Source organism: Ovis canadensis, chromosome 1 (assembly GCF_042477335.2).
Source record: "Ovis canadensis isolate MfBH-ARS-UI-01 breed Bighorn chromosome 1, ARS-UI_OviCan_v2, whole genome shotgun sequence".
NCBI classification, from domain to species: domain Eukaryota; kingdom Metazoa; phylum Chordata; class Mammalia; order Artiodactyla; family Bovidae; genus Ovis; species Ovis canadensis.
This window is the reverse complement of record NC_091245.1, coordinates 105,569,411-105,583,081: the sequence shown is the minus strand read 5'-3', so window position 1 is coordinate 105,583,081 and position 13,671 is coordinate 105,569,411. Positions and strand designations below refer to the sequence as shown.

Sequence of the window (13,671 nt, the reverse complement as noted above, 5' to 3'; positions counted from 1 at the left end):
GACGCTGGTTTTGACTCATCTTTATTTTTATTTTCATAGCTTACCCTTCCCCCATCCCCTGAATTCCTTCAGCAGTTGGGGGAGGGGTACCAGGGTCACTGTGGCTTTGGGAGCCATGAGGGGCTGCACTTCACTGCTAAAGCCAGAGAAAGGTGGAGCTGAAGCACATGCCTGCCTCAGCCTAAAGGGCTCTGGAGTGACCAGACTTGTACCCCCTGGAAGGCAGAGCTCAGCCTGCTGAACCGCAAAGCAGGCTGAAATGATGACCCTTATTCTTAACTTCTAGTCACAGATGTTTTCAAATTTCTAAGAAAAATAACAAGGAGGCCTAAGAGGCTGCTTCACAGAACTACTTTTAAATGAACTGAATAGGAATGGGGCCAGTCTCAAGCATGTATGTGGTCCTTCTGATCTCAGCAACAGGCTGTGTAGCTACCATTCGTGTTCACTGGTCACCCTTCCCAGGAAGTGGCACTGAAGGGCGATGGTTGGGAGCTCTGTTGCTGCTCCCCTTGTCTGTTGCTTCATTTATTCCTAACAGAAGAGCCAGGCAGAGCTCCGAAGTAAGTTGTTTGGCTTGGAGACTGAATTCTAAGGCACTTTCATAATGTGGGTCCTACTGGAAAGGATTGGCTTTAAGGGGTTTGGTCCATCTACCTGTGGGCCCCACTCAGGCTCAGAACCGCTGTGGAGGCAGGTCCATGAGCTGACCTGCCGGTGCTGAGTCTGTGCCTGCTGTGTAAGTACATCTGTGCCGCCTCCTGGTCCGCGAGCTTGCTCAGGGGCAGAGACGGCCTCCAGAACCTGCCTACAGACTGGATGGTGAAATGCCAGAGGCCAGGGATGGCCAAGTGAGGATGAGGATGTGTCTTAGCTTAAACAGCACAGCCATCTGAAACCTCTAGGATGCCAGAGTTCTGTATGCTTTGACACAACTATTCTAACTTTGGTCACTCCCCCCGCCCCCAATTAAGGGATTTTGATGTTTTGCTGCTTCAGGTGGATGCAGAGTTCACCGGAACCACTCAACGCTGCTCTAACCCTACCACACCCACCTGGTACAGGGTGCTCATTTATGCTGAGGTGGAGGTAAAGAGGGCAGGCACCCACAGGGAAACTCATTTCATGGAGCTGAGATCTAGTTCTCAAGGCCTCTGCCTTTTTTCTGGATTTATCACCAGCCCTGGCTGGAACGTACTATAGGTTGTGTTTTTAGTAATGTGTGCTGTGAGCTGTCCTCTGTACAATGTATTTTGTAATGTATTTTTCTCATCTACCAAAGGATGGAACAAATAAAATTATTTAAATAGTTTGGCTCTAATCAAATTATTATTTAAAGAAAGAATGGGGGGGTCACATTCACCTGACGTAAAGGGAAGCACCAGCTCCTGTGCGCTGTAGCTATATAAACACCAACTCTCCAAGAAAATCTTATCAAACCTAGCAGTCCTTTCTATGACCTTACGTTAGGCTCCTAATGAAGTTACATGGTTAAGGGAAAAAAAAAAAAAGGCCACATCATCTGGAACCAGTGTTCTGTCTACCAAGAAGGCGAAGAAAAGAAACAAACCTTATCTTGCACGAGTGTACATCTATGTCCCACACAGGGTTTGAATAGCCGGCACACGGCAGCTCCCAGCCTGTGGCTTCAGCTTTAGAGGGCAGAATTGGGGGGGGTGGCTAGATAGGAATCAGTCACCCCAAATGTGAAGTATGCCGACGCTTATTCACCAAGCCGACAGGTCAGTGTTCAGATGCCCCCTACCTGATTCTACGCTGGAATGCCAAGGAAAGTTAAGCAGTGGGCCCCTCCATTCTCCAGAATCTGTCAGGGCAACTTATATCATGCTCTGGGGTTACAAAAAAAAAAAGGGGGGAAAATACACTGGCTACATCAGACTTTCAACCTCATGGAAGCTTCCCTGTTTGGTTCAAATGTTCATGGTGAAGACACACTGAGAAGTGAGCTGGGGGAAGGCAAAGGGGGATCCAGTCAGTCCTGGGCACCCCCAAGGCCTCAAGAGGCAAAGGGCAGGAGGGCAGAATCCAGACAGGAGAGGGAGCATGCTGATCGCAGCCACGCACGTCACTTAAACTCTTCAAACTTCAGGATGTGTGACTGGAAGAGAAAGATAAAATCTGAGTGGGAAGGAAGGACCGCCCCCCCCCAGGCAGTCCACCCCACCCCTGGACAACTTCAGTTTGCTTCCTCTACAAGAATGACAGGTAAATATGCAGCACCCAGGCCGAGGCCAGGGGGTGGCTGCAGCTGAGACCCTGGGGTGGGAGGGAAGGAACAGGAGACACAGGGCAGTTACCTCCAAGTTCAAAGCACCAGTGATTTTCCCTTTGAGGATGCGATGAATAACCTGATTTGAACTCAAAATACCTGCAAAACAAAATACAAGAACAAAACCTTGGTATTTGTTGGTCCGGCAGGAGGAGCAAGGGAGGGAAGCGAGAGGCTGGGGCTGCAGGAAAGGGTTCTGGCTGCAGACCAGCTCCTGCGGACAAGTCTCTGCTAGTCAGAGCTCACTCCCAGCTGCCAGGATAACGTGAGATAATCAGCACTGAAGAGGGAGGAGAGGGGGAGGGCAAAGTGAGAGCACATAAAAGGAAGCATTATACTTGTTAAAATGATTACGGGTATCTGAGATTGCACATTTCCTAATGGAAATTCTGGGGACAGAAAACGGTTTACTCAACTCTGCTCTGAGTTTTGGCTGGTGAAATGGAAGTTAAAAGACAGACAGCCTTTATACCACGACGAGTGAGCATTCCTACCTGCTGGGACAAGGCAGGGCAGGGCGCTGGTCAGACACTCGCCTTTATCCAGTCTGCCCTTAATCAGCTCCTGCCATTCCCACCCCCACACTCTGGGACTGTCTGTGTGCATGCAACTGGCTCATATCAAGGGGAGACCTCAGTGCTACCCTCACCCAGGCCGTTTTCTTACTATGAAACATGAAGAAGTCCCTTTCATTTTTCTGAGCCTTACTTTCCCCATCCATATAATTGTACACCTGCCCACCCGGCCTCAGGACCATACTCCACATGAGAGCTGAGCAACCCCCCATCTGGGCTGTACACTTTGGCCCTTCTGACAGGCTTGGAGCTGCTCTTAGAGGGCAGGGGGCTCCTTACTCTGGGCTACCCTCCAACACCCAAGCAGTCAGGTCCGGCCTACAAGACACTCCCCAGCCCTGTCTGCTGCGTGAGTCCCCAAGCTGAGCCTCTTCATGCAATGACCCAAGACGACCTCTGGGTGGTGCCCCCTCACCACTGGGCACAAGCCCATAAGCATAGCAGGGAGGCTTGGCTCTGCACTTTGAGGAAGTGCTTTTCCATCCTGGTTTGTGTGTGTGTGTGTTTCTTTACATCCACTTCTCCTCAGCCCCTTAAAGCACTCTTTCACCCTTTCACATCTCACTTAAACCCCAGTCTTGAGAAGAGCCAGAGCAAAGAAGTGGCCTCGCCATTTCAAGGTTGCAGAACTGAGGCCCCACAGGTGTCCAGATCTAAAGTAACAACCCCTCACATCATGTACAAAAATAAACTCAAAATGGTTTAAAGACTTAAGCATAGACATGACACCATAAAACTCCTAGAAGAGAACACAAAACATTCTCTGACAAAAATCACAGCAATATTGTCTTAAATCAGTCTCGCAAGGCAAGAGAAATAAAAGCAAAAATAAACCAGTGGAACCTAATCAAATTTAAAAGCTTCTCCACAGCAAAAGAAACCATCAAACAAAAAGACAACGGACAGACTTGGAGAAAATACTGGCAAATGATGCAACCAACAAGGAGTTAATTTCAAAAATATACAAACAGTTCATACAGTTTAACATCAAAAAAACAAACAACCCAATAAAAAATGAGCATCAGGGGCTTCCCTGGTGGCTCAGTGGTAAAGAATCTGCCTGCCAATGCAGGAGACACGGTTTCCATCCCTGGTCCAGGAAGACCCCACCTGCTGCAGAGCAACTCAGAGAAGGCAATGGCACCCCACTCCAGTACTCTTGCCTGGAAAATCCCATGGACCGAGGAGCCTGGTAGGCTGCAGTCCATGGGGTCGCTACTAGTCAGACACGACTGAGCGACTTCACTTTCACTTTTCACTTTCATGCATTGGAGAAGGAAATGGCAACCCACTCCAGTGTTCTTGCCTGGAGAATCCCAGGGACGGGGGAGCCTGGTGGGCTGCCATCCATGGGGTCGCACAGAGTCGGACACGACTGAAGCGACTTAGCAGCAGCAGCAGCAGAGCAACTAAGCTCATGCACAACTACTGAGCCGGTGCTCTAGAGCCCGGGGAATCGCAACCACTGCGCCCACGTGCTGCAACTACTGAGCACCATGCGCCCTAGGGCCTGCGCTCCACAGCAAGAGAAGCCACCGCAGCGCGAAGCATGCGCGCAGCTGGGTAGCCCCCACCTGCCGCAACTAGAGAAAGCTGGCACAGCAACAAAGACTCAGCACAGCCAAAACAACCGAATAAACAGAATTATTCTTTAAATGGGCATTAGACCTGAATAGACACTTCTCCAAAGAAGACACAGACGTGGCCAACAGCACATGAAAAGACGCTCAACATAGCTAATTCTCAGAGAAATGCGAATCAAAACCACAATGAGCTATCACCTCACACCAGTCAGAATGGCCGTCTTCACCAAGTTCACAAACAACAAATGCTGGAGAGGGTGTGGAGAAAAAGTAACCCTCCTGCACTGTTGGTGGGAATATTAATTGGTGCAGCCACTATGGAGAACTGTATTTGTTGCTGTTGTTTAGTTGTTAGATCCTGTCCGACTCTTTTGCAGCCCCTTGGACTGTAGCCTGCCAGACTCCTCTGTCCACGGGATTTTCCCAGGCAAGAACACTGGAATAGGTTGCCATTTCCTTCTCCAGGGGATCTTCCCCACCCAGAGATCGAACTTGTGTCTGCTGCCTTGGCAGACGGATTCTGCACCACAGAGTCACCTGGGAAGTATGGAGGTTCCTTAAAAAACTAAAAATAGAGTTGCCATACGATCCAGCAATCCTACTCCTGGGCATAGATCCAGAAAAAACGAAAACTCCCAACTCAAAACAATACACGTGCCCCAGAGACTTCCCTGGGGGTTTAGGGGCTAAGACATCACACTCCCAATGCCAGGGGCCCAGGTTTGATTCTTGGTCAGGGAACTAGATCCTGCATGCTGCTACTAAGAGTTCATTGCTGCATCTGAAAAGATCCCGCAAGCCGCAACTGAGACCCGGCACAGCCAAATAAATAAAAGATACATGCACCCTAATGTTCACAGCAGCAGTATTTATAATAGCCAAGACATGAAAGCAACCTAAATGTCCATCAACAGATGAATGGACAAAGAAACCACAAAAAAAGAATGAAATAACACCATTTGCAGCAACATGGATGGATCCAGAGATTATCACATTAAGTGAAGTCAGACAGAGAAAGCCAAATATTATGTGATATCATTTATAAGTGGAGTCTAAAAAGTAATACAAATGAACTTATGTACAAAACAGAAACAGATTTAGAGACACAGAAAACAAAATTCTGGTTACCGATGGGGTGGGGAAAGGATGAATTAGGAGTATGGAATTAACAGCGGGGAAAGGATGAATTAGGAGTATGGAATTAACAGCGCACCTGATGCAAAGAGCTGACTCATTTGAAAAGACCCTGATGCTGGGAAAGATTGAGGGCAGGAGGAGAAGGGGACAACAGAGGATGAGGTGGTTGGATGGCATCACCGACTCAATGGACATGAGTTTGGGTGGATTCCAGGAGTTGGTGATGGACAGGGAGGCTGGTGTTCATGGGTTTGCAAAGAGTCGGACACGACTGAGTGACTGAACTGAATCATTATATGTAAAACAAGTAAACAACAAGGATTTAAAATACAGCACAAGGAATTATGGGGGTTCCCAGGTGGCTCAGTGGGTAAAGAGCCCGCTTGCAATGCGGGAGACACAGGCAGGTACAGATTTCACCCTGGGGTCAGAGAGATCCCTTGGAGGAGGCCATGGCAATACACTCTGGCACTCTTGCCTGGAGAATCCCATGGACAGAGGAGCCTGGCAGGCTGCAGTCCACAGGGTCTCAAAGAGTCAGACACGACTGAAATGACTGAGCACGCACGCAGAGGGAACTACAGTGAATATCCTGTAATAGCCTCTTATGGGAAAGAAACTTAAAGATACATATAAACAGACACACACACACACATAAAGCTGAATACACAGAAGAACTGTACAAAAAAGGTCTTGATGATGCAGATAACCACAATGGTGTGGCCACTCACCTGGAACCAGACATCTTGGAACGTGAGGTCAAGTGGGCTTTAGGTAGCCTTACTGCCAATTAAGTTAAGTAGAAGTGATGGGATTCCAGCTGAGATATTTAAAATACAAAAAGATGATGGTGTTAAAGTGCTGCGCTCAAGATGTCAGCAAATTTGGAAAACCCAGCAGTGGCCACAGGACTCGAAAAAGTCAGTTTTCATCCCAATTCCAAAGAAGGGCTGCACTGAAGGATGCTCAAACTCCTGGACAACTGCGTTCACTTGCCATGCTAGTAAGGTTATGCTCAAAATCCTTCAAAGGCTTCAGCAGTACTTGAATCGAGAAATTCCAGATATACAAGCTTGGTTTAGAAAAAGCAGAGGAACCAGAGAATAAACCACCAACATTCGTTGGATCAGAGAAAGCAAGGGAATTTTGGAAAAGCATCTACTTCAGTTTCATTGACTACACAAAAGCCTTTGTGTGAATCATAACAAATTTCAAAATTCTTAAAGAGACGGAAATACCAGACCATCTTACCTGCCTCATGAGAAACCTGTATGCAGGTTAAGAAGCAACAGTTAGAACCCTGTATGGAACAACTGACTGGTTCAAAATTGGGAAAGGAGTACGACAAGGCTGTACATTGTCACCCAGTTTACTTAACTCATATGCAGAGTACATCATGTGAAACATTGGGCTGGATGAGTTAAAAACAAGCTGGAATCAGACTGCTGGGAGAAATATCAACAACCTCAGATTTGCAGATGCTACCACTCTAATGACAGAAAGCAAAGAGGAACTAACAAGCCTCTTTTTAAGGGTGAAAGAGGAGAGTGAAAACACTAGCTTAAAACTCAACATTAAAAAAACTAAGGTCATGGCATCCGACCCCATTACTTCACGGCAAATAGAAGTGGGAGAAGTGGAAGTAGTGGCAGGTTTTCTCATCGTTTTGGGCTCCAAAATCACTGCAGGTGGTGACCGCAGCCATGAAATTAAAGTCGTTTGCTTCCAGGAAGGAAGGCTAGATAACATATTAAAGGACAAACCTAGATAGCATATTAAAAAGCAAAGACATCACTTTGCCAACAAAGATCCGTAGAGTCACAGCTATGGTCTCTCCACTATGGACGTGAGAGTTGGGCCATAAAGAAAGGTGAATGCCGAAGAATTGATGCTTTTGAACTGTGATCTAGAGAAGATTCTTGAGAGTCCCCTGGACAGCAAGGAGATCAAACCAGTCAATCCTAAGTGAAATCAACCCTGAATGAATGAATACTCATTGGAAGGACTGATGCTGAAGCTGGAAGCTCCAATACTTTGGCCACCTGAGTTGGTCAATAGGTGACTCACTGGAAAAGACTCTGATGCTGGGAAAGACTGAAGGCAAAAGGAGAAGAGGGTGACAGAGGATGAGACAGTCGGATGTGGCATCACTGACTCAATGGACATGAACTTGGGTGAGCTCTGGGAGATGGCGTGGGACAGGGAGACCTGGCATGCCGCAGCCCATGGGGTCACAGTCAAACACGACAGCAACTGAACAACAGCAGCAAATAACTGAATCACTTTGCTGCAGACCTGGAACCAACACAATACTGTAAATCAACCGTACTTCAATTAAAAACCAGAGTAAGAAACATCACATCAGGGAGTAAAGTAACAAACATCACATCAGGGAAGTCTTGAGTCCACTGCTCTAACCTCTATCATTGGTCTTCAAATACCACTTTTCTTCTACAAAGAATCCTTCTCTGAAGAAATCATAAGCGAAACTCAACGTACATGAAATAGATGGAAGCTGAGCAGTTCCGGCAGAAGCAAGAGTGGGAGGCCTGCCCTCCCCTCACCCCACCTAGAGAACTCAGCCTTCAGGGCAGCACCTGAGGTCCCCTTCCAGATCTTATTGTTCGGAGAGACCAGGTATGAAAACCAAATTCTCAAGAAAGCTCAGCAAGGGGCAGATGCTGAAAACTAGGGTGAGACAGAAAGGACAGAGACTGACGGGAAGGCATCCTGAGGGCCTTGGCTGCCCCTAGGCAGAAGCTGTTCCCACCCAGGTGCCCGGAGGGACTCACAGCATCCACCGTCCCCTGGGTCCTCTGGAGGAGGGTGGAGGGCGCCTTACCTTTCTCCAGCATGAAGGGCTGAGTCAGTGGGGGGATGGTCCAGAAGTCATCACTGTCCAGGGTGCGCAGGGACTGCACAGGGATGGTGGCCGATCGGCCAAAATCCACGAACATGACCACCACCCAGGAGTCCACGCGGTCCAGCACCCAGCACCTGGCCGGAGGGAGGGAGAAGAGGTTTGTCCCACCTGGTGCCACACAGAGCAGTCTTCATGGAGAGGACTGGAAGCTCTGGGGTAGGAGGAAAGAGAGCTTCCTATGCTGTTCCCCACCTTGGGTGGAGAGGTGATCACAAGGAATGATCTTGAGAGAAGCAACAGCAGCAGCAGCAAAGACACGGGAGTCTGGAGAGGCAAGCCTCCAGCCCTGCCCGGCACACACCTGTTCCAGGCTGGGCCGTAATCGCCCAGGTGGTACTCGGCCAGACCGCGTGTCCCACGCCGCACCGCTGAGTCCTGCAGGTAGGGCTGCCGCTCCTCCGCCTCGGCCAGGGCGCTGAACAGGGCCTGCATGTTCTGGTACAGTGTCTGTGGATGGTACAAACGCTGTGGGCCTCGCTGCCTGCCTGTATCACATGTCTGTCTTGGCAGGTATCACCTGTTACATCAGCACCACTGATCCACCCCGAGGGAACCCATGGTACGAGGTGAGAGAGAGAGTGAGGCCGAACCAGGGATCAAAGTGCGGCCCCTCTGGATGTCCATCACGCTCACCCCAGTGGGGCCGCACGAGGAGGGATCCAAGCCCCGGAGCACCACCAATAAGCCCCGTACCTCAGTGATGTGCATGGCCCAGAAGAAGGGGGTCTGAGGGACAGTACTGGTCACCAACAGCCCCACCTCCCCGCCGATGCTGGGGATGGTGGCCAGCCAGCCCAGGTCTCGGAAACATTCCCTTAGGAGCAGCACCAAGAAGGACCCTCTGTGCAAGGGGCAGGGAACAGAGGGAAAGGGGTGAACGCAGAGCGATCTGACCAACGCCTGTCCTGGGGATGCTGGGCAGGAGAGTCATCTTGACAAGAGGGCTGTGGCCCTCCCCAGGGTGGGGACAAGTGCTTTGGACATGCTGATCTCAGGGCATCCAGGGTGGGGAGAGTCCCAGGTCATCACCATACAGAAAAGGAGATGGACTTTGCAAGTGCTTGGGTCTGATGGGGGAGTTCTGAAAACTTGATTTCCCCACCCCCATACATCCCTGCCCCCACCCTCTAGGGACCGAGCAGACATTTGCAATTGCCATTTGCTGGTGGCCTTTACACCTCCGCTCACCTCATTTCCATGGGAACTGCAAAGAAGCTTGTCTTGGGTTTCTCTGTCTCACAGGGCTCACCAGAAGCTTTAGGAGTGAGCTGTGGACAAGCTGGAAGGCAGAAAGTGGAGTCCTGGAGTCACCAGCGCTGTCTCAGAGGACTGCCCCCCACCTCCCCCTCAAGAGACCCCGGAGGTAGGATAAGATGGGCGGTGAAGCTACATCCTGCCCCGTCTCAGCCTCCAGACCCTCTAGGGAAGGGTGTGGTCAACAAAGCACCCCAGGGACCTCCCTGGTGGTCCAGTGGCTGGGATTTCACCCGCCACTGCAGGGAGTGCATTTTCAGTCCCTGGTTGGGGAGCTAGAATCCCACACGCCTTGTGGCCAAGGGATCAAACCACAGAACAGAGCCAATGTTGTAACAAATTCAACAAAGACCTTAAAAATGGTCCACATCAAAAAAAAATCTTTTTTTTTTTAAAAAAAGAAGGCATCCCAGAGGAATAAAAAGTATTTTCCACACCGAGGGGTCAATGCGGGACAAAGCTGGAAGGAGGCTGCGAGAGGTAAATCGGGAGCTGCAAAGACACATCCTGGGAACAGATGGCGGCTGGGGAATCTCACCAGTGGTTCCAGCAAATCCTTGAGCAGAGGCCTTCTCTGAAATCTAGGGAGAGAGAGAAAAGGCATCACTCGGGCATGGCGGTGTTCATCTCACTGTCTACATACTGGGTCTCTCCAAATAGATTCAGATGAGAACAGCGGCAGCCGCTGGACTGACACGGGCTTCAGCTGACTTTGGGGACCCCCACCCCGCTTTCTGCATTCTCTCAGGGGATCCTGAGCCAAGGAAAGACAGGAGGTTCAGGAGCAGGGAGGGAGGGCATGCTGCCAGGAACACTCACCAGGTCCTGCAGGCACAGAAGCCCAGCGCTGCTTAGCCCCAAGGCCCCTGTGGGCACTTCGGGAAAGAGAAAGGGGTAGGGATGGCTACTCCAGGGCAGGCCTGGGTGGAGACAGACTACAGGCCTGCAGCCCTCAATCCACACAGGCTTCCCTCTGCCAGCTGTCCTGATCTGGAAACCCCCGACCCTGGTTACACCCACAGATCTGCCTGCCCGGCTATGTTCCTGCTTCCCCCACACCCCCCTGCTGCCCGAGAACACACACGGCCGCTATTCTCCAGTGGACACGCCACAATCCTTCCATAAGCCCCTAGTGAGTTTCCTTCCTTCCCTCCAATGGATGACACCTCACCCGCTCCTCTCTTCAAACCCTCCACACCTCCCACCCAACACCCACCCTGTGAACTGGCCTCTTCATCAGGAGAAAACTGGAAACAACTGGATGCAGGGGCCCCCCTCATCCTCTCACCACCCAAACCACCCCCCACCCCGCTCTCTCTGCCCCTGTTACTGTGGCCACCAAGCGCCTTTCCATTGTGCTTACAGAGAAAACCCAAAGTCCCCACGTGGGCTCGCCAAGGCCACAACGATCCACCCTCCTTCCACTGACCTCTTCTCTGCCCACTCACCCTTGAGGGGTAGGCAGCCCCTCTGTCTAGCATGTTCTTTCCCTGGTCTCCCCACGGTTGGCTAACTTTTCATCCAGATCTCAGCCGTCACTTCCTCACACAGAGGACTCCCTAGGAACCTTTTCAGTGACCCCTCTCCTCTCCATCACCTCACCTCATTTTAGTCCTATGTTTGCTTCTTACTACTGAGACAGGCTGGGACCTGGGACCCTTTGCTGCAGTGCTCACACCTGGACAAACGTCTCTTCCAACAATAAAATACAAGGAAACTCTAAGGGACTAAAAATAACTGCACACATGTGCAGTCAGGGAGAATCTTGGACAAGAAGATACAAAAAAGATGGGAAACCCAAAACCCAGTGTCACTTCTGAAGACGGGGAGCAAAAGCAGGATGCTGTACCTGCCCCATGCACAAAGGCATGGGCCAACCACTGAAGCCACCTCTCTGGCGTGAGCCCTGGACACGGCCCTGCTCACCCCATGTAAGGACCCAGCTGATCCCACCTTGGGAACTAGCAAGCGAGCTTGGTGCTCGTTTTCCCTCCTGGTGCTGCTGCAGAGGGGGACCCAGTAAAGACTTGCCTGAATTTCTTGTCTGGCCTCTAATCAATTTCTACTGATTAAGGAAGCTAAGAACCCTGGTTGGTAATACTATCTGACATTTTCTTTTTCCTCTATTTTCTTTGGGGAGGGGGGGGGTTGGAGGGCATTTTCTTATTTATTCACTTTTTTATGGGTTTACTGTATGTGTAGTTCCACTGGAATTTAAGCCTGATGTGAACCACATCTCTCTTCTGACAACTACCTTCATGGCCAAGGAAACCTCAGGCCCCAGAACAGTGTCTGAGACATGTTAAGCTCTTAGCAAATATATGTGAGAGAAAGAGACAGAAGGGAAGAGAAAGGAGGAGGGAGGGAGGAGAAATGAACTGGGGCAAATTCTTAATATAAACCTCGGTTTCCTCTTCAATACCATGAATCATACCTGATGTGAGGATCTACTTTGGCCAGCATCTGTTCAGGACACGACACAAAAGAGATGCCTGATAAATGGAAGAGAGGTTAAGGGACTTCCCTGATGGCCCAGAGCCTAAGCGTCGACCTGCCAGTGCAGGGGACACAGGTTCAGTCCTCATCCAGGAAGATCCCACGTGCCGCAGGGCCATGAAGCCCCGGCGACACCACGCCGGAAGCCCGCACACCCCAGAGCCGGTGCCCCGCAGCAAGGGAAGCCACCGCACCACCAGAGAGTAGACCCCGCCCGCCGCAACCGAGAAAAGCCCGGGTACAGCAACAAGACCCGAGGCGGCCAACAGATGAACGAAGTTTCACAACAGGGAGGTTAAAAGCGCAGGTCCTGGAGTTAGCCGGGGCGCCAATCTTGGATCGAGCTCTGTAACTCCGGCCTGGCTCCTTGGCGTCTCGTCCGCAGGACGGGAGAGCAGCAGCGCCTATTGCTGGGTTTAGACGGGTTCATGCAGCAAAGCGATCGTTACAGAGCCCGCAGAGTGAGCCCTCCACGACGGTGAACCAGCTGTCAACCAAGGGGGCCCAGGCAAAATCTCCACCTGAAATCATTCTGCCCCTGCTGCTGCTGCTGAGTTGCTTCAGTCGTGTCTGACTCTGTGCGACCCCACAGACGGCAGCCCACCAGGCTTCCCCGTCCCTAGGATTCTCCAGGCAAGAACATTGGAGTGGGTTGCCATTTCCTTCTCCAATGCATGAAAGGAAAAGTGAAAGTGAAGTTGCTCAGTGTCCGACCCCTAGCGACCCCATGGACTGCAGCCTACCAGGCTCTTCCATCCATGGGATTTTCCAGTCGAGAGTACTGGAGTGGGGTGCCACTGCCTTCTGTTAACTTATGACAAAGCAAAGTGACAGTGTTAAAAAATCTCCTCTAGCCAAGCTGCCTTTTTATTTGAACAGGGCTTCCCAGGTGGCGCTAGTGGTAAAGAACTTCAGGAGACACATGTTTAATACCTGGGTCGGGGAGATCCTCTGGAGAAGGAAATGGCAACCCACTCCAGCAATCTTGTTGGGTAAATCCTCATGGACAGAGCAGCCTGGCGGGCTACGGTCCATAGGGTCACACAGTCGTACACGACTGAAGTGACTTAGCACTTAGCAAGGCAGTTCCATATACCAATCTCAAGAACCAATTATCAGCAAGGGTTTCAAGCTAAAAATTACTATTAATACAGAAACATTGAAAACCATTCCAGGTCTAATTATTATTCCCTAATGATTTGAGAGATGGAAAAGCCTATTTTGTCAGTTTGTGAAATTCAGTTTCAAAGGAAAATCTATACAATTGTCATCCAACCACCACAGCAGACACATCACTCAAAAACAAACTTCAAATTTCAGGATATGCATAACATAGAAGTGGCCACCTAGAAGCTGTAGCAATCGAGGCAGCATCTCAGGAACTGCCAAACCAGCCGATTTTAATTAAGTTCT

The 13,671-nt window shown here is 50.3% G+C and overlaps 1 protein-coding gene across 4 annotated transcripts in view; it reads right to left on the bottom strand.

The window, feature by feature from the left end:
- Nucleotides 1-5: 5 nt before the first annotated feature.
- Nucleotides 6-13,671, bottom strand: part of TDRD10 (tudor domain containing 10) — a 54,807-nt gene continuing 41,141 nt past the window's right edge. For all 4 annotated transcript variants that reach the window (XM_069543537.1, XM_069543528.1, XM_069543548.1 and 1 more), the window contains 7 exons: nucleotides 10,301-10,343; nucleotides 9,697-9,787; nucleotides 9,202-9,349; nucleotides 8,810-8,955; nucleotides 8,428-8,582; nucleotides 2,319-2,389; nucleotides 6-2,119 (listed from right to left, as the gene is read on the bottom strand). In XM_069543537.1, coding sequence (XP_069399638.1) covers nucleotides 2,087-2,119; nucleotides 2,319-2,389; nucleotides 8,428-8,582; nucleotides 8,810-8,955; nucleotides 9,202-9,349; nucleotides 9,697-9,787; nucleotides 10,301-10,343 — 687 coding nt within the window. In that variant the 3' untranslated portion in view covers nucleotides 6-2,086. The remainder of the gene's footprint in view (nucleotides 2,120-2,318; nucleotides 2,390-8,427; nucleotides 8,583-8,809; nucleotides 8,956-9,201; nucleotides 9,350-9,696; nucleotides 9,788-10,300; nucleotides 10,344-13,671) is intronic.